Source organism: Rhinopithecus bieti, unplaced genomic scaffold (genome assembly GCF_001698545.2).
Source record: "Rhinopithecus bieti isolate Rb0 unplaced genomic scaffold, ASM169854v2 scaffold_7212, whole genome shotgun sequence".
NCBI classification, from domain to species: Eukaryota; Metazoa; Chordata; class Mammalia; order Primates; family Cercopithecidae; genus Rhinopithecus; species Rhinopithecus bieti.
In genome coordinates, this window is record NW_016806198.1 from 5,608,925 (window position 1) to 5,629,555 (window position 20,631).

The window sequence follows — 20,631 nt, forward strand, 5'->3', positions numbered from 1 at the left end:
TTTTTTTCTCCTGTTGAGGATTCACCAGGGTAGAATAAAGTGCTTTTGTTTTCCATCTCTTACCCTAACCTAGAAGGAGAGGTGGAATTTCCCATAGCATGAGCTCCCCCACCCACCTTGGGCAGTCAGTATTGTTGATTTCCGTGACTTTTAGATGCCAGAGGGTCACTGAGCTGGATCTCCGCAGAACAGGAGATAGAGGCTGGGACTCCACAGAAGGAAGCAGTGTCGAACTCCAGAGACGAGATTTTCTCAAGCTTGGTCAGTTTGCCAAGAATTGTTCATGTTTAGGATGACAAACGTAGTTTAATTTCTTAATTGTAGGCCAAGTAGACATTACGATTTGACACTTTGAAAAATATAATGAACATTTGGAGCATTCCTTATCTACAAAATTATAGCAACATCCAAAGATATATGACATTGTTACCTCATTGGAATCTTTCAAATGTCACTCTTTTCTTATATGAAAGAAAAATGTAATTAAAATGTCTTCCGGAGCCTGCTAAATTAAACTTAAGAAATGCCACCTAACCTATCTTAAGTCAGTTTACCCCAAATATATCTTCCACATTTATAAAATTCATCTGTCATTTTGCCAATGTAAAATAAACATACAAACAGAGATATAGACTTAGTTTTATTTATAGATATAGTTTTATACACATCCTTCATATAGTGACTGAGTCTACATTTTTATAATTTAACAACTGCATTATCAAGTTTATTGATGTGTTTTAAATGCAACCTTATTGTTTGGTGCTGGAGGTGTTTTTAATTATGTTTGTTATTATGAATATAACTGTTCTGAACAGAATTGTATGAGTTACCTCTGTTTCCAGTTGAGATATTTGGCTCAGACTTTTTTTCCCCCAGATGAAATTCTAGCAATGGAGGAAAAAATAATTTAAAAGCCTATTTTATATATTGACAGACTGCATGCTGAAAGGTATAACTCTTATGTCACAGGCTTGCCGATATATGTTTTTAATATTATCCACGTTTTTATTAATTTAATAGAAATAATGATTTTGTTTCTACCTTTCATTTATATAATTATTTTCGAAGATGTGAAGTTAATGAATTTCTTTCACCTATATAGTAAATCTAGAATATATAAAAGCATGTATTTGTTCTTGTACATTTTGGATATTTATCTTTTGCACAATCAATATTTTCAGCATAGTAATATAATAGTTCACAAGGTCACAGTGCTATACTTATGTCCCTTGTCAATCCCCTCAGACCTCTAAGTCCTACTGCCTAGAGGTAGCTACTCGCAATTTCCCTTGCTTGTTCTATTACAAGTGTCTAAATAATGCACTCAGTGGTATGCTTATCTCCCAAGTATTGCACTTACATCATGCTTATCTGCTATTTCTTGATATTCCTATTTTAGATGTCATCTATTGACTTCCCAGTGTGGAAGATGCAGATTTTGTTCTCTCACACCATCCACAAAGTTCTCAATTTTCTCCTACCCACCCTCTGTGTATTTTCATATAACATTAACAGGATATCATAATGAAATATCGGATATGGACCCATTTACAGGGACTGGTCTTTTGAATTAACTCTGTGTTGGGAGGAGATGTTACACTTGCTGCCCAAGTCTCCCACATCTAATCTCTGGCCTTTCTTATCCCACCTGCCTCCTCCCGCCTTCTTCCAAGCTGGTCTGCCCGTCTCCACCTGTGTCATGAATTCTGGGCAGGTCAGTCCTGGGCCACACCTCTGCTGGCTGGTGACAACTGCTTTTACTTACAGACTCAAATATGTGTTCCACAGAATTGCAGCTTGAGAATTTTAAGATGAAGATGATGATGATATTTTAGTAATGAATAGCTAACACTAGCAAAGAAACTGTCTAGCACAGGGGTCCCCAAACCCTGGCAGAGGACCGATACCTCTGGCCTGTTAGGAAGCCACCGCACAGCAGGTGAGCAGTGGGCCAAGAGGGCGGTAGTGTCTGAGCTCCACCTCCTGTCTGAACAGCCGCTGCTTTAGATCCTCATAGGTAGGAGCAGACCACTATTGTGAACTGATCTTGCGAGGGATGTAGGTTGCGTGCTCCTGTGAGAACTTAACTAATGCCTGATGATCTGAGGTGAAACAGTTTCATCCCGAAACCATCCCACCCCACCATCCGTGGAAAAATGGTCTTCCATGTAACCAGTCCCTGGTGCCAAAAAGGGTGGAGACCGCTGCTCTAACATATCAGTTCAGAGAATCTTTTCAGGTGGGCCAACCTGGGTCCAAATCCCAACTCATCCATTTAGGAGCTGTGTAAATTTTGGTAATTCCTTAGCTCATTTGCATTGCAGTTGCAAGTATCTATTGCCAGATAGATCCCAGAAGCAGCCGTTGCTGGAGGATCCACCTCCAAGATGGTTGCTGCAGTTACCATCTGGCGCCGCTTCTGGGCGTGTTTCTTTCCACAGAAGCGGGTTTTGTTCTCTCTCACTGCCTTTACGACTCTCCAGGTGGCTCAGGGTCTCTGAACGTGGTGGAGTAAAGGTAGCCAGACACTTGATCTGGCTTCTGACATGTCCCAGAGCAATTGTTTGTAGGGCAGTCCTTCCAGTGTGAGCATTTCAGACATCTAGGCAGCCCCAGAGCTTCAGTGGTGCCCCAGTTCGTTGGTCAGGCAAGTCCCCGGGGCCAGCCCCAATGCAGAGAGAAGGCGAAGGATTCAATGCCATCTCTCCCTGAGAAATGGCATGCATGCACATAATGATGGGCATCTCGGAGCCAAGTGCCCACACTAAGCTGTCGGACCTTCAAATAAAGATAGTAATTGTGATATTTCTCTCATAGGCATGATGTTAGGATTGAATAAGATACTGTGTATGGAAGAGCTTAATATAGTCAACAGCAAATAAATATTAGCCATGTAGTTAATAAGCTTATTATGTACCTGGAGCATACTTATCACATTTGAGAAAACTATGCTAACTTATATCTTAGTTTTCTGTCAGTTTTATGTATTTTATCTATTTGTATACTTTAAAAAATTCCCAACTATAACCATGTTGCAAAATTTTGAAAAATAGAATGATGTTTAATCTTAATTCCACCATTGCTATTATCATTTTGCTGTATTTATTTTTCTGCCTTTTACATTGTTGTAATTTTGGCGCATGGGCAATGTTATATCTTGCTTTTTCCATTTTCATTATATCATGAGCTCTCCTCTTCCATGCTGTGATAGTTTTCATAACCATCATTTTAGATGTCCTTATAACATTAAACATTGAATAGATGTATTAGAGTTTGCTTAACCATTTTTCTACATTGAGTCTCTTCCTACATGTGCTTATTTATTTTATATCATGTAATTATATTTACTAGAATTTAATGTCCAACTATAATAGTCACCTACACTCAGTCTTGTCAATTCCATTTTTCCCCTCAGTTGCTCAATTATCTTTAAAGTCGTCTTTCCTTTAGTTTTCACCTGAGCCAACTAACTAATCTATCTGTTGACTTATCTGCTGCACTTACCCATTTTCCTTCTTTGTCTTTCTCTCTCATTCTTTCTTTTCTCCTTCCCTCTCTTCCTCCTCTAGTCTTTTCATTTCTTCTACAAGTATTTCTTGACCTTCTATCTTATGCCAAGGAATCTTTTACGTGTGGGAAATAAAGTAATTAACAAGTCAATCTTCCCCTCTCCATGGAGCTTAAATTCTAATGGGGAAGACAGGTCATAAACACTCAAACAAAAAAAGGAAAACATCAAATATGACAAAGGAGGTACACAAAATTAAAATGAAACAATATGGTGTGTTAGAGAGTATCTGACTGCCATAAAAAGAACCAAAGAAAAGACAATGTCTACCAGGTTTCTCTACTGTAACATTACTATATTTCACTTTTAACCAATGAGTAATTTGTGGGAAGATACTTGAACATTATGTAAATATCCTATTCCTCATCATACTTTCATGCACTGGTTTTAACATTCTAATGACTTGTTTTCATTCCATCATTCATTTATTAGATGACATTCTTCTTTAAGAAAAAGCTTTGCCTTCTCCCCCAATTTATTTATATTTCTTATATTGGCATGGACTCATGGATTCTGCTTTTATTCAACAAATTATGTTACCACCGTTACTTAGTTTAATGATCACAATGTCCCAGGTTTGGCTACAGAAGCCCTTCCAAGTAGACTCTTCTGACATTTTAAAATGTTCTTATCTTTCTTTGAGTACTTTCTTGCTTAGTAGTACATCAAGAAGTTCCAGACTCCTCTTTTCTTTTCCTACTTTTGTCTATTCTTTCCTTCTTTCAAACTGTTTATATTCTTGAAATAAGTATATGAAGGAGATTATTACCATATTTCATTGCAAAAGGTGATAAGAACCTGGGGTATGGATAATAGGATTATAGTAGACAGGAAGTATATGATAAAATTTAGGAGTTAAGGTCTCTGGGGCTTGGCTAATGACATGAAGGAGTTAAGAGAGTAATTTAACTTTTAAATTTATGTCTTGACCCTTAGATGTATCAAATTCATGTCTAAAACCAAAATAGTGATGGTATTGAAAGAGTTTAGACGTAAACAAGGCAGAGAAGCTGTGTTAAGGAATAGAGAATAAGAGGAAATAGGGAGAATTCCATTTTGAACATGTTGAATGTAATATGTCTTGCAGACATTTGGAAATAGGAGTATGATATTCAGATAGTGGGTTATCATTTGGAAATCATCAGAATCTGGGGTTAGTTAAACCAATAACCATGACTGTTGTCATCAAGAAGATGATGACAGAAAATACTGGGTCAAGGGTGGAACTCTGGGATATATCACCATTGAAGGGATAGAGAAGTTTATGAAAGAGATGAAGAAGAACAGACTACATTATAAGGAGAACAAGAAGAGAGTAGTATCACTGTTACCAAGATGGCTGAGAATTTTAAGAGATAATTCATGAATAATTGTGCCATATGCAGCAGATTGTTCTAGTGAAAAGTGGGTTGAAGAAGGTCGATTAGACTGCTAATATCATGGTCCTTGGTCACCTTTAGAGAAGCAGATCTTATAGAATGCCAGGAACAATGGGTTGAGCAATGAATGGGAATTGAGAAAGAACCAACGAATACAGGTTTAGGGTAGCTTTCAATGTCTAATGGGCATTGCCTACTTCTGGATTCTGTGTTTGCACATTTAATTTTCTTTTCCTTGTGTTTTTTTTTCTCTTTTTATATTTTCTCTATGTTAGACATAAGTGTGAACTCAGGGACTATGTTTTTTTTTTTTTTTTTAAATCAGTTTATTCTAAAGACCTTGCTTAGCAACATCTATGTAGCAGGCACCCTGTAACTCCCGCATGGGTGGATGAATGAATGGATAGATGGATATAGAGTGAGGTCATACATCTGAAAGTTCTAAGATAGAGGTAGCTTATTTGGAGGAGATTGGCTTGGGGTCTGACTTAGTAAGAAGAAAACATGAAATTCTGGACAAGATTGAGTCAGGTGATAGAATAAGGGAACAGGGAGAGAACACCATCATTTAATGAAGTTGATTCCATTATATAGGCTTCAGAAATGAGGAAACCTCACCAAAGGTGAGACAGTTGCATAGCTATAAACCAATCCAAATCAAATTCATATTGATGACATTAATCCATCAGGAACTGAAATTCACTGTAAATTATATAGCCACAAAAAATTACAAAAAAGTACATAATAAGGAATCATAATGGAAAGGTGTATAGAACTTTGAAGAAATAAATGCAGAACAAGGTGGACCTGGGGTATTAGCTGGGGAAGGCTTTCTAGACATTGGAGGTTGCAAAATCTGCCATGTTAATCCCACAAGCATGAAGCAGTCATAGTGAGAGATAATCTTATATTGAACCCAGCCCACAAAGCCTGCTGCCTAAACTAGGTCGACTCTTCTTAGTTCACAGAAATAAACTATAAGGTTTCTGCTCATGAGACAGCTGTGCTTGCTTCTTTCCCTGTAGGTACATTGTCCAAGAAGTCATATGATAATTAGAGTGCTCATTGAGCTATTCTAATCATAGCTCATGTTTACAGACACTCTCGGTGGCAAGCATTATGCTAAGCGCTTTACATGAGTCATCTTATGTTATTTTCACAACTTCTGACTCTGGTACCAATACTATTATAATTCTATAGATGAGCAGGCTGAAGCTTGTAACTTACCCAAGGTCACATTAGCAAGGATGAGGTAGAGGAAGCACTTGAACTTTTATCTGTCTAATTCCCAAGTCTGGACTCCTAGCCACCAAATTTGCATGGAATGTGAATGATGGGATTAATTCAAATTCAAATTTAGATTCGATTCCAGTTTCTATAGCATCTGGCTATCTCTGTAATGAAAGTGGATGGGTCAGATTTACTATAAAACCCTACTTCAGTGACTCACCCTTTTTCTATTATTCCTTTGAACATCAAAACATCTTATTCTTCACTTTTGTTAATACCTTCAGTTCAGTTCTTGGTGGCCTTAGAGCCATTCTCTCTCTGCTAGGTGACTTTGCAAATATTGGTTCTGATACACTGGTTTTATGAAATGCCTTTCTTTTTGGAGAAACTTTCCACTATCACCCTCCAAGATGAAATATGTCCTACCGACCTGCTAAAACTCAAGAGGACAGGTTCCAGGTACCCTCTCTAGTAGGAGTTTTGTTCTGAGGTAGCACCCACTGTAGTAGCAGCTTATACTTTTGCTTTTTTCATGCCAGATAGTGACCAAATCAAAAAAAATTAGCCAGTCTTGTGGTGAGCAGGGAAAGTGATTTCTCCTGGCTGGAAGGACTCAGAGGGTGAAAATAAGGGGAGACAGAAATCGAAAAATAAGTTAAGATGAAGGCTTTGAGTTGATATTTCTGAAGAATCACTTCATGGTAAGCAATGCAATAAATCAGCAGACTGAAAATTCTACAACTGTTACTTCTATTATGTGCTATTACACATGTTTTATTACCACTGTGATTTTTCTTTATTTGCTTTGTTTTCATTTTATTTTTCTCAACAGGATGCGAAGAGCTGGCAAAACTTGACTTGACTGTAAATTTCATTGGAGAGCTGAGCAGCATTAAAACCTTGAAGCACAATATCCATCTGAAAGAGCTCTTTCTCATGGGGAACCCATGTGCTTCCTTTGACCACTATAGAGAGTTCGTGGTAGCAACTCTTCCACAATTAAAGGTATGGTTATTTTAATGGTGCAGAAATCACAGAGAAATGAGCATGAGCAACTACAATAATTCCTGCTTTACTTGCAGCAACAATGAATGTGTTGTTTCAGATAATGGAATATTCCAAAGAGCCCAAAGTAATTATCTGAATGGCTAGACCTTTAATATTGTTTGAATAGTTTTAATAAATCCCTGAAAAAGAAATTGCATATTTTTCACCTTTCTCATCCAAAACATACAGAACTTAATTTGACTTGTTCTCAATGAGTTGAAATCATAGTTACAAAGAACATTCATCATTACTGATTAGAATTCATTATTACTTGTAGCAAACCATAAGTTTAGGGTTTTAGAATTAGCTACAGCTATGTACCTTTGTATTACATAGTCTTAAGCTACTGTGCTTTTATAATTATTATTTTTTATCATTGCTTTTTCTTAACATTTTCTCTGTTGCAGTGGTTCACAGTCTTTTTTTAATTTTTTTTTCTTTTTTTTTTTTTTTTTGAGAAGGAGTTTCACTCTTGTTTTCTTCTTGCCCAGGCTGGAGTACAATGGCATGATCTCAGTTCACTGCAACCTACGCCTCCCAGGTTCAAGTGATTCTCCTGCCTCAGCTTCCCAAGTAGCTGGGATTACAGGCATGTGCCACCACACCCACCTCCTTTTGTATTTTCAGTAGAGATGAGATTTCACCATGTTGGCCAGGCTAGTCTTGAACTCCTGACCTCAGGTGATCCACCTGCCTCAGCCTCCCAAACTGCTGGGATTACAGGCGTGAACTGCTGTGCCCGGCAAGTTCACAGTCTTTGGTGTGCATCAGAACACGTGGAGGCCTTTTCAAAACACAGACTGCTGTGCTCCTCCCCCAGGGTTTCTGGGTCAGGTCTGCCATTGGGCCTGAGATTTCACATTTCTAACAAAATCTGTAAGTGCTGGTGCAGGGACCTCGTTTGACAACCACGACTGTTTATGTTACTCTTATACCATATCCCTCCAATCAAATAATTTTAGAACTGAGGAAAAAATATTATTTCTTGAGAAATCATACAACAGAGAATATTAAAATAGCAATGTTAAGTTTCATGTAATTCCAAGAGTTCCCAGCCTGCATGTGGCTCCATGTTCCTGGAAAGAGAATGCATGGATACATTGCCTGTGCAACAGGCATTTTTTCAGTTCTCAAAGGATATTTGTTTCTTAGACTTCTGTGTTCTCTGCGGTCAAGAGACTGCTGACTGCTGGATTAATGGAATACATTTCTTCTAATGTAAAATTTCTCAGATTAAGAGAATGAGTGATTCAGGTAATTGAATATAGAATAAATAATAAATTGTCTCATATGTAACCTAAACTGATCGTTATTATACAGTGATTTCCTAGAAAATGAGCTGATGAGACCCAAACTATCATAGAACTAGATCTTGTAGTGTAATGTTGTGAGCCATGCCCTTGGAAGGGCTAAGGGTCCAGGAGTCCTCATGGCCACCACAGCTGAGCCTGTGTCAGTGCCGCAGCTGAGCCTGGTCAGGCTAGCAGTGTGAGAGCCATCATATGGCTGCTGCAGACAGGGTCAGAGGTTGTGCCAGGTACTTTGTGCACAGTGTTTCTGATCCTCCCAGACCTATTCAGGGAGACAATTAGGTGCATTCAGAGCTCGGGGAGTTAATGCTGCTTGTTTAGGCTGACACATCTGGCAAGTGACACCAGTGGGATTTGAACCTACATGAGTCCGACCTTGATGTCTCCACCATTCACACTATACCCACACTCACTGCTTCTCTCTGGGTTAAATTACAGGCTTTGGATCAAGTCTTTCCTTTCAGAAAGACTTCTCCAAATCAATTGCTTCAATAGAAAACAACCCCTTTTTGAAAAATAGCATTCATATATTTATTAATATTTTAAAATAGTTTGATATACTATAGAATCTTAATTACCATTTCATTGAAAGCTTGTGAGCTGCTTGAAAGGAATTGTGTTAATAAATGTATTATTTTCCTAGGGCTGCTGTAACAAAGTACTGCAAACTAGATGGTTTAAACAGCAGAAATACGTCATCTTATAGCTCTGAAGGCCAGAAGTTCAAGTTCAAGATGTTGATAGGGTTGGTTCCTTCCAGACTAACAGAAATCACTAAAAAAAGTCAGGTTCCTAGAATAGATGCTGAGGTACAGTCCCAAACTTGTCATTAGTTTTTTTTTTTTTTTTTTTTTGAGAGGGGGTCTTGCTCTGTCACCCAGGCTGGAGTGCAGTGGCCGGATCTCAGCTCACTGCAAGCTCCGCCTCCCGGATTTACGCCATTCTCCTGCCTCAGCCTCCCGAGGAGCTGGGAGTACAGGCGCTCGCCACCTCGCCCGGCTAGTTTTTTGTATTTTTTAGTAGAGACGGGGTTTCACCGTGTTAGCCAGGATGGTCTCGATCTCCTGACCTCGTGATCCGCCCGTCTCGGCCTCCCAAAGTGCTGGGATTACAGGCTTGAGCCGCCGTCATTAGTTATTAATATGAGGTCTTTTGCCTCCTGTCAGTAATGTGACAGAGGGTTCAATTGTCATAGCTTTTAGGACTAGTAGTGCTAATTAAGTCAAAATAGAACTTAAATCGTTTATAAGACAGAAATCAATCAATCAATCAGTCCAATCAATGTACTTCAATTACAAGGAAGAAAAGATCGACCTTGCTGCCCCAGGGTTCTGTTGGGCAAAAAATCCAGTCGAAAGAAATATCATTAATAAGGGCTAGAGTTTTCTAGGCTTTTATAATACAGCAGTTATATATAAAGTATTTATGTTAGGCTAATATACTATTTATATGTAATTATACTATAAATAAAATTAATATGAGACAAAGTACTAGCAAAATTGGATGAGCTTAACAGCAATTTATGAAAGGCTGTATTTATATCAGTATTAAATTATATAAGTAAATATATTTATAATTATGTTGATTCATATATTGTATATTAGTGTATTTACTTATGTATACTTACAAAAAAGTAAATTTCATTTATCCCAAAATTTCCAAATTGATTTGATCCCAACCCTGTATTAAACTAGATCAGATTAAGTATGTGGACCACAATTACTTAATACATTAAATAATAGGTTTTATTGCATTGGGTTTATCATTATGGTCTCATACATAATGGTATGAGGATGCCTTTATTGAAGGACACTACAAGAAACAGCCTTGTGAAACCTGTGACTGTATGGACATATTTCTAGAGAAACAATGCCTGACATCTCTCAAGGTCTCCATTATGAAACTCTGTGCTAGAAATGTGTTTTAGAGCTGCATGTTAGAGGGAAGCTACAAACTGTATTTTTTCCTTAAAGACCATGAAAACTGTGTAACTAATTATGTTTTTCTATTTGGCTTTGGCTGCCACGAAGCTCGGAACCAAATCTGCAGCCCGTCTATAGCAACCATATCAGTTCTTATGACCAAAGCATATTTGGAATTATCTTTTTACCAAATCTCTACATAATTTTGACTTATAATTCAGCTGATTCTAATAATTTTTTAATTTGTATTTTACTAAATCTTTCTGTGTATTTTTTCCCCTTTTATATGTTTCTTATTGCTGCTGTAACAAATTGAGACAAATTTAGTGACTTAAAACAATACAAATGTATTACCTTATGATTCTGGAGATCAAAAGCCTGAAATGGTTTCACTGGGCTAAAATCAAGGTGTTGGCAGGGCTATTCTTTCTTCAGACTCTAGGAGAGAATCCCTTACTTTGCCCCTTTCAGCTTCTAGAGGATACCTGCATTTTTAGGCTCATGGCCTCTTCCTCCATCTCCAAAGGCATCAGTATGCCAACTTTATATCTCTCCCTAACTCTGACACTCATGTCTCTCTCTTGTACTTATAAGGTCCTTGCAAGAATCAGCCTGATCATCCAAGATCCTTAACCTAATCAAACCTGTAAAGCCCCTTTTGCCATGTAAGGTAACATTCATGGAGATTAGAACATGGACATTCTTGGGGAACCATTATCTTCCAACCACCCCTTCCTAAATACCTCACCTCATTCTGCAGAATAAGGCAGGGTAGATAAATAGGTATCTTTAAACTGTTAGCTCTAACATTTTAGGTTTTAATTGATACTTTTATTTTAATATCTTGCTTTGGAAAATCATAATTGAAGTATCAGATGTAAACAATGCTGTAACAATAGCCTATCTATCTTGTTAAGGGTGGAAACATGGGCTCATTTGTATTAGAGCCAAATCATGCGTAATATTCAAGGCCTTTTTTTTTTCTGTAGAGAGCTTTTGAGAAGTGCCATTGTTGTACTTTGAAGCTATGATTTGACTTAAGCATTGACATTTTTGACATAGTGAGCAATTATAAAATTAACATAAAATATGTTGAGAGTTTGTATTAATTATCATTTTTAACAGAAGACCTAATCATTATTATTACCAGTAAAGGTATTTTTAAAACTGTGTAAATTGTATGAAATAAACATTGATTTAGAACAATGTTCTGATATTTCCCATTAATTATATTGTTTTAATTCTCTATCACTATGGTGTATTATTATTTCTAAGTTTCAAAAGTTCTAATTGAAATCAACCTGGGGCTGATTCACACTGCTACTTTTGAACAATTGTACTATATTTATTGTTTTTTGTTTAAGTGGTTGGATGGTAAAGAAATAGAGCCTTCAGAAAGGATTAAGGCATTGCAGGAGTATTCAGTCATTGAACCACAAATCAGAGAGCAGGAAAAAGATCACTGTCTTAAACGAGCCAAACTCAAGGAAGAGGCTCAGAGGAAACACCAAGAAGAGGCTAAAAATGAAGACAAGAGAAGTAACGCAGGCTTTGGCGGACGCTGGGACACAGACATCAATGCTACTCTGTATGTAAATTATGAGTTTACTTTCTAGTCAACTTTTGTTAAAAGCAGCAAACTGTATTCTCTTTCCAAGTTCTTTGCAGTACGCTTATATTCCAGATTCATTTGAAGAATAAAATATGATGTGAATTTTGGATGGAAGAATATGAGCATCCCATTGCTTATGACGATTCTGTAAGGCTTTCTTTCCTTGGGGAAAATTCCTTTTAAACTAGCAACTTTAATTTCCATCTAAAATTATTCTCAGGAAAATCCATAAAATATGTACAGAAAAGATGAATTAACAGGTGTACTTTGATTTACAAACTAGGAGTATTTTAGAAAAGTTAAATACAAATCACATTATTATAATTTGAATAATTTTAATTGTATCATACAACATTCTGTTTTCTTAATTATATACTGAATACATTTTAATGCGATTAATAACTTTTTTAAATTAAAATTTTCATGTTTATTTATTTTAAGTGAATTGCAACTATAGTCAGTTGATTTGATTCCATACAGTTAAAGTGTAAGGTATTTAGATAACAGAATCCCTTAAAATTGGGGAAATAATACTTATAAAGTATTTCAGACATACATAAATGTTTGAAAATAGTTATATAGGCAGCTTGTAGTTCTACCACCTACATTTAATAAATGACAATAGTTTGTATGTTTGCTTTGGATCTTTTTTTAAATAAGACATAAAATATTAAGAGTGTAGAAGCTCCTTAAGTACTTCCCCTTCATCCCATTTCTCTCTTCATCCTGGTGGTGTCTGCTATCCTGAAGCTGGTGCGTATTTGATATATGTTGATTCATTCATATTTTTAATACCTTTATTTCACAAGTATGCCTCCTTAAACAATAGTAGTTTGAGTATGTGTGTTTAGCATGAATGATATCTTTCTATAGCTTTGCTTTTCATGCAACATTAGGTTTTTGAGATTTATGCATATGAAGACATGTAAAACTAATTCATTTTAAGTATAGAATAATATCCAGTGGGATGAATAAATTATAATTTATCCCAGAGGTAATATTCAAAATAGTTAATAGCCAGTATTTCACTTGCCCTGACCAATCAGAAGGTGCAGCAGCTCCAACAACACATGCGATCCTTCTAGTGGTGCCAGCCAGTCAACCTGGACACACCCATCCCTCTTTGGCTGGCCATGCACGTTGTTTTCCCTATTCCCATTTCCAATTCTCACAAGAATAGAATCTCCTAAAAGTAGCATCATGGTCTATCTTGGCCAGGGCTGTATCTCTGGTGCCTGGCACAACAAAAGATGCCCAATAAATATTTCTTAAAACCATGTTGAACATTTGTTGAGATATTCAAGCAATGTTGCCCTTGTCTCCTTGTTCAGGTATGAAAGTTTTTTCAGGGTATTTAGCAATGGCATTGCTACAACAATCATGACATCTTTTCAACTATATACATATTGCCAAATTGTTTTCTAGAGTACTTGTAATAATTTATACTAATATATCAATATACAGGAGTTTTCCATCTTTGTCAATACTGGATAATATATTTTAAAATATTGGCCAATCAAGTGTGTTGCATAGTATATAGTATCCTCTATTTTTAAAAAATTTAATTTGCATTTCTATAGTTACTAGTGAATTTGAATATTTTAAATATCTTTTATATGTTTATTGGTTATTCAGATATCCTCTATTCAAGTCCCCTACTTGTTTTAAATAAGTTGTTAAGTTTTTTTCTTATTGATAGTTCTTTTATATTCTGGATACAAATAAAAAATATATTCTTTGGTGGTTATGTGCTTTACAGGTGTCTTCTCCCAGTCTGTGACTTGTCTTTAATTATAAGTGCTTGTGTTTTGTGAAGTTTAAAAATATTAATGTAGTTAACTTATTTGTACATTTTTGTCTTGTTTATGGAATGCTTCTTTATCCCAGTACCATACCTGTTTGTACCTTTTTGTGTGGAATTAACCTTTGCCAATGTATAGGGTAGGGTACTAATGGTTTTTCCTATGGGTAGCTAATTGTCTCTGTACCATTTATTAAGGTGCTATTCTTTTCCCACTGATCTGAAATGCCACCCTTACTAATCCCTTCAAACCATGTATTCATGGGTTCATCTCTGAGTTCCCTAGACTGTTCCATAGGAGCACTTCTACCTGGCTTTAGTTTGTATAGATTTATAGCATATCTTGATATTTGGTAGGAGATATTCTCATTTTTCAAAGTTATCTTGGCTATTTTTAGTTCCTTACTTGTCTGTATGAGCTTTAGAATCTGCTGCTAATCAAATTCCTTAAAAATCCCTAGTGGAATTTTGATTGAAATTGCATTTAATTTGTGTGTTAATTGGGGGAAAGTTGGCATCTTCATGACATTGATTCTTTCCTTGCTGAACTTTGGAAGAGCTCTATTTACTTAGACCTTCTTCTGAGTCATTCAATGAGGTTTTAAATTTTCACTATAAAAGTGTTAAACCATCTTTCATTGTCTCTATTTCTAAGTATCTTGTAGAATGAGATTTTAAAAATAGATGTAATTGGTTTTGCTGATATTTAAAGGGACAAATTATTTCTGTATACTGATATTGTGTTAATCTTGCTAACCTTTATGAAAGAGGCAATCCTGCATTTTCTAACTGGAAAAATACATTGTTTGTAAGCAGTAACTTGAAAATTGTTTTCCAATCCCTCTCCTTCTACTTTATTTTCTTCATGTTGCCTGCAAAGGTCTCCAGTATGGAGTGGAATAGTAGCGTTAAGAGTGGGTATCTGTATCTTGTTTCTGACTTTAAAAAGAATGTTTGCAATTTCTCATCATTAAGTATAATGTTTGCTATGGGTTTTTGGGTCTTGTTAAGTAAGCTTCCTTCTATTCTCAGTTGATGAAGAGCTTTTATCGTCACATGTATTATATTGATTTTTATTAAATGCTTTCCCCAAATTTATTGAGATAATAGTGTTTTTCCATTACTGTGTTGAATTACATTAATAGAATTTCTAATATTAAACCATCCTTGAATTTCTGGGATAAACATCCTTTGTTCATGATTATTTGCTAATGCATTGCTCCATTGATTTTGCTAATATCTTATTTTAATATTTGAACCTGTGTTCATAAGTGAGTTTATGCTATAATATCCTTGTCTCATTGTATTTTTTTCCTGCTGTTTTGCATCAAAGTTATGTAATAGGCACATACAATATCTTGGAGATAATTTACTATCCTTGGCTTCTAAAAGTTTACAAAAGTTAAAATGATCTGTTCCTTGTATTTTAGTAGAAGGTTACAGTGGGGTTTCTTGCAGGTGCCTTCTTGCCTCCCCCATAGACCTGGCTGATCCTTAAGTCTTCACTATTCTCACCCTATTTAGCCTATTTGAACAGAAACATAGACATTCTGGAGGAGAATCATTGAAATCCTGAATCATTGAATTAGTTGGTGAGGAGTAGAAGGTTATTTCCCTCTCAAGGCTTCAAGAAGAAATACTACAGAGAATCAGAGGCTGCAAGAAAGGGAGATGAACATTTACCTCTTGACTAGGTAGAGCCTGCCTCCAGCCTGGAGAATTGAAAAGATAGAAAGTGACCTGGAGCAGAGGGATCAGGGAAGAAGGTATTAATGGCAACAGCTCACACTTCATATGACAAGGATTTTGTGAATATATATATATATATATATANAACTCATTAGGATTTAGACATGTCTACGTGTTTTTTTTGTTTTTTTCCAGACAGAGTCTCACTCTGTCTCCCAGGCTGGAGTGCAATGATGCAATCTCGGCTCACTGCAACCTCTGCCTCCTGGGTTCAAGCGATTCTCCTGCCTCAGCCTCCTGAGTAGCTGGGATTACAGGTGTGTGCCACCATGCCTGAGTAATTTTTGTATCTTTAGTAGAGATGGATTTCACCATGTTGGTCAGGCTAGTCTCTCACTCCTGACCTCGTGATATGCCCACCTCAGCCTCCCAAAGTGCTGGGATTACAGGTGTGAGCCACCCCACCCAGCCAGGATTTGCGAATATTGTATAGACCAAGTAGACATGGTAGAAGAGCTGGATTTGAGCTGTCTTGAAGAGCTGCTGTCCAATAGGACAGCAGCAATAAGAAACTAAGGGGTGGATTATCAGTGGCAGAAGCTGGGGAGTTATCACAAAAGGAGCCAGGAAGTATATTGACCACCTCAACAGTGAACAGTATACTTGGAGGGTTCTTGTAGTGTCTCGAAGAATGACAAAGGTGCTTGCAGGAAGAGAAAGCCAGTATCTGGATATTGGTCCCAGCGAGGGTAGCAATAGCCAGGTTATAATAGGAGTGGTCATATAAGAGATGTTCACCTTCTAAATTCTGAAGGCAGGAAGCCTCTGAACCTAAGAGGCCCAGTGGTATGGGATTCAGAGGAAGGAATGGATGACAATGAAAAGTAGGAGAGGGTGTCCCTCTTCCCATGCACACCCCAATCTGAAACAGGGCCAGGAGAGAGAATGGGATGGAGAGGGTGGGAATGGCTTCGATTTGAAACTTAGGTCTGAACTTTTATTTAAACTTCAGACCCTTTAGTATCTGAAAGTGAATGTTTAGCTGAGATTATCCTGTTCTTAAAAGTGACTATAGAGCTGTGGGATCTGCTCATGGATGAGTAGAGAGTTCTGAGAGAGCAGGTTTGAAGGCAGTGGTTGAAGAGAAAGTTTTTTGATCATACACTAATGAGCTCACTTTGTTTCATCAACCAGCTACACACATTTATATACATTTTGCCTTGGAGACTTATGTTATTTAGCTCATATCTCTGATAATTTTTCTTAAGTACTGTTATTTTTATGTTTTTATAATTATTATTTTAGATTGCAAAAGGCCAGATTGAACCAATTAGTCACTTTCCAGGAAAAATATAGTTTAAATGGTTAAATGAGAATGGAACCAATTATTTCAGTGGCAATTATCTAGAATATGGTAGAATATTATAGATACCCTTCATAGATTATTCTTTCAATACCATAAAGAACTGTAGCTATATAGCGAAACAATTTATTTATTTTCAGCAATTTGCATTATTTTGCTTATTAAAATATTTAGTTGCATTGTATCTGTAAAGACAGCAGAATTTTACTATATATTCTATTGATGCTACTTAAATTTCATGTTCTAGTATTTTGGTTCATCTCTTTGAAAATATCTTTCACAATATTTTGAGATAAAGAAAATATATTTGAAAAGATGTTGTCAAAATGAAGAAAATGTCTTTAGTTTGAAGATCAACTAAAGGAGCCTTTCTTGTCACCTCATTCAATAACAAAACCCAACATGTATTGAGTACCACTATTTTCTATAGTTGGTATTAAAGGCATCATGTAATTTTTTTCATTTAATGTCATCTAATAAAGTGTCTATTCTAGGGAAAGGTAAGGGGAGAGAGACTATACCTAATGTTTATTGCTTGAATGATGTCATTTTCTTGCCACAAGAATAGGAACTCCCTGAAAGTAGGGTCATGGTTTGTGTAGGCCAGGGTTGTATCTCTGTATCTGGCACAACAGAAGATGCTCAATAAATATTTTTGGGATCCATGTTGAACAAATGTTGACTATCTCACATAATAGCCATTTGATGACATATAGAGACATTGTTTAATTCTCTGACAGTTCGCAAAACATGAATAAAAGGGAAGAGAGACCTGTTACCATATAAAGCTACATAATCAGAAGTTATCCATGAAAAATAAACTAAGTACAGGGCATACTATAAAAAGTGTTATATGTTCCACAAGCACATTTTGGAGATAAGAGAGTCATTTAAAAACCTAGAAATAATGTGATCCAATTTGCCTGCTAGAAAAGTCCCTCCGGGAGTAGTGTGGAGAGTGTAATTGACAGGTACGAGATTAGAGGTGGGGTGATTGCTTGTCTGATCATCAGAATCTCCTGCAAAATATAAAACACAGATTCCCAGGCTTCAGATCTACTACTTCAGAACTACTTCAGATCTACTGAATAGGCTTTCCGATGAGAGCCCAGGAATCTGTACTTTTTATAAAGCTCCCCAGGTGATTCTTAGCAGTCAGGTCTGTGAACCCTGGAATCTGATTACCTCAATATTCCTGATGATAGAATATGAAGGCCTGCCCCATTCAACCTTTCAATGTAATGAATGTTAGCAACCTTGGGTTGATCTCACTACATATCCAGGCCAGGGTAACCAGGCCTGGATAGACTGTCTTTCAGAGTCACTTTATCATTCAAAGGTAAGAAGATAACATAAGAAAAGTGTGTAGATATTAAAGGGCCAGCATTAAGGATGAAGCTCATGAATCCATTATTGTTCTTAAGTGCTCTGTTTTTCCTAGTTCCTCTTTAGAGAGCAAAGACCACCTACAGGCACCAGACACAGAGGAACACAACACAAAGAAATTAGACAACAGTGAAGATGACTTGGAATTCTGGAATAAGCCCTGCTTGTTTACTCCTGAATCGAGATTGGAAACTCTTAGACACATGGAAAACAACGGAAAATCAGGAAAATTAAGGTATTTCATTCTTTCCTATGAGAGGGAAGCAGTAGCCACTTATGAACTATATTTTCATGATTGCCTTTTTTTTTTTAACCCATTATTTGTGTTAAACCTTTAGCACTCATATATAGATTTTGTTTTTCCTGAGTATAGCTTTATGTTGAATTGTATTGGCTAACATTCATTAATATCAAAGTACCTTCTTTAGAACATCATGAATTATGACATTGTAGGTAGAGGTTTTTTGTATGTCTTTAGCTTTTTACAACTTTTAATATACCCAACAATAGTGTATTAGGGTACACTCATACATTAGTATTTCTAGTCTAGAAAAAGGTCATTTTGTGGAATGAATGGGCTCCTTTTTGAGTCTGTTCTATTAATTTGCAAAGTGAAGAATTGGAAATTAGTTTTATTAGACATTTTATTTTCCTAATACAACTTTCTTCGACATTTAACACTATGATTTCACTTTTGAATTGTTTATCTATAATTTGATGATTTGTTAGAAACTAGGATTTTTATGCTATTATCTTCAGAGTAGATTTTTCAAAAACAGATTTTGTGTCATTCCATTTCATGTCATTGCTTAAGTCTAGTATGTAAAATATATAACTTATGGGAATACTTATTATTCATGAGCTTGAGAAAGTGATAAATTAGCCCTGAAATATAGTAATCTACATGGCAATGACTCAAGTGAAACAAAACACAATATCTCTTCCTGTGATTAACAACTAAAAGCAAGAAACTAGAAGTAAAAAAGATTTGAAATCTCAGCTGCTTTCATAAAATTTTCATTAATTAGAAATACAGGGAGGTATAACAATCAAAAATCAAATTTTACCTAAAATACTTGTTTATAAAACGTGAGTGATTTTCACACTAAGGGACCACACAGCCCTTTGGGAAGACCATTGAATAAGATTATGTATGCATGTCCTGACTCCACTATTACCCTCTGGGTGATGTTGGCAACTACGTAACTTCTCCTCATCTGGTTCTTCATCTGCTAAACAGGGATTATCATACCTGTCTTACCTACCCCACTGTACTGTTAAGAAAATCAGATGAGCCCATCCATACATGTGAAAGTGCTTTGCAGACTCAAGAGCCCTTTGAAATGGAAGTTCTACATGTTTATAGAATGTGAAATATTTCTTACATATATACCCATACACACATATGTTATATTTATATATCTGTGGGTATATATAAATAATATCTAATCTATTATGTATTGAGCCTGAAATAAGGAGAATTTTTTTTTACTCCCTGACACCTAATAAAGTAAGGCTGAATTGGATGGAGATCTGAGTCTCTATGTTTTGGACACCTTAGACTTGCCAATCCAGTGAGTCCCTGAGATGTTTGCCTCTGATTGTGTTGCCATTTTTATTAACTGGGTGTAAGCAGGGACAAAAGAAATCTTTTATTCCTAACTCTGATCTGTTTTACACTGAGTAGGGTTAAGCCAAGGGCTTGTGAATGCCCCTTAATTGTCCTGAGTCATTGAAATATTAACTCCATTGGATCTGGAGGCCCAGTTTAAGATACGGAAGAATGTGAATGATTTTTTCTTAAATAAAGTTAACTGATACAAAATCTGTATTAAAATTACAATAGAAATTTAAGGCAAAGAATTGCCAACAGTTCCATCATCTAAACAAATTTTTCCATCTGATCTAGATATTGTCCGTATTTGCCTATTTAAGTTTCTATATACTTCCAGTAATCTTTTAAATAGAATTTACATACTGCATTTTAATTTCATGTTACTCAATTAATCTTCTACTATTTGCTTCCTTTATTTACCTCCTATCCAACCCTTCAATGTAATGAGTGTTGTTAACATGCTTGGGTTGATCTCACTACATTTTTTTAACCCTTTATAATTGTATAAATTATCTCTGCAAGTGTAGGATTTGGGGTCTTTTTGTAAAACAAATATGTATTTATATTTTATATATTTTTTCTCACTAAAGACATCATAAACACTTTTCTAAATCAATAAGTAATGAGCAAACACATTTTTTAATAGCTGCAAAATACGTTATAGCATGAATGAAGCACAGTTGATTCAACCATTCCTCCATTGATGGGC

At 36.1% G+C, this 20,631-nt stretch overlaps 1 protein-coding gene across 3 annotated transcripts in view; it reads left to right on the forward strand.

Annotated features, from left to right (window-relative positions):
* The window catches only part of DNAAF11 (dynein axonemal assembly factor 11), a 94,945-nt gene that overhangs the window by 24,845 nt on the left and 49,469 nt on the right, over positions 1-20,631 (forward strand). For all 3 annotated transcript variants that reach the window (XM_017875170.1, XM_017875171.1, XM_017875169.1), the window contains exons 4-6: positions 7,010-7,182; positions 11,821-12,044; positions 18,363-18,542. In XM_017875170.1, coding sequence (XP_017730659.1) covers positions 7,010-7,182; positions 11,821-12,044; positions 18,363-18,542 — 577 coding nt within the window. The remainder of the gene's footprint in view (positions 1-7,009; positions 7,183-11,820; positions 12,045-18,362; positions 18,543-20,631) is intronic.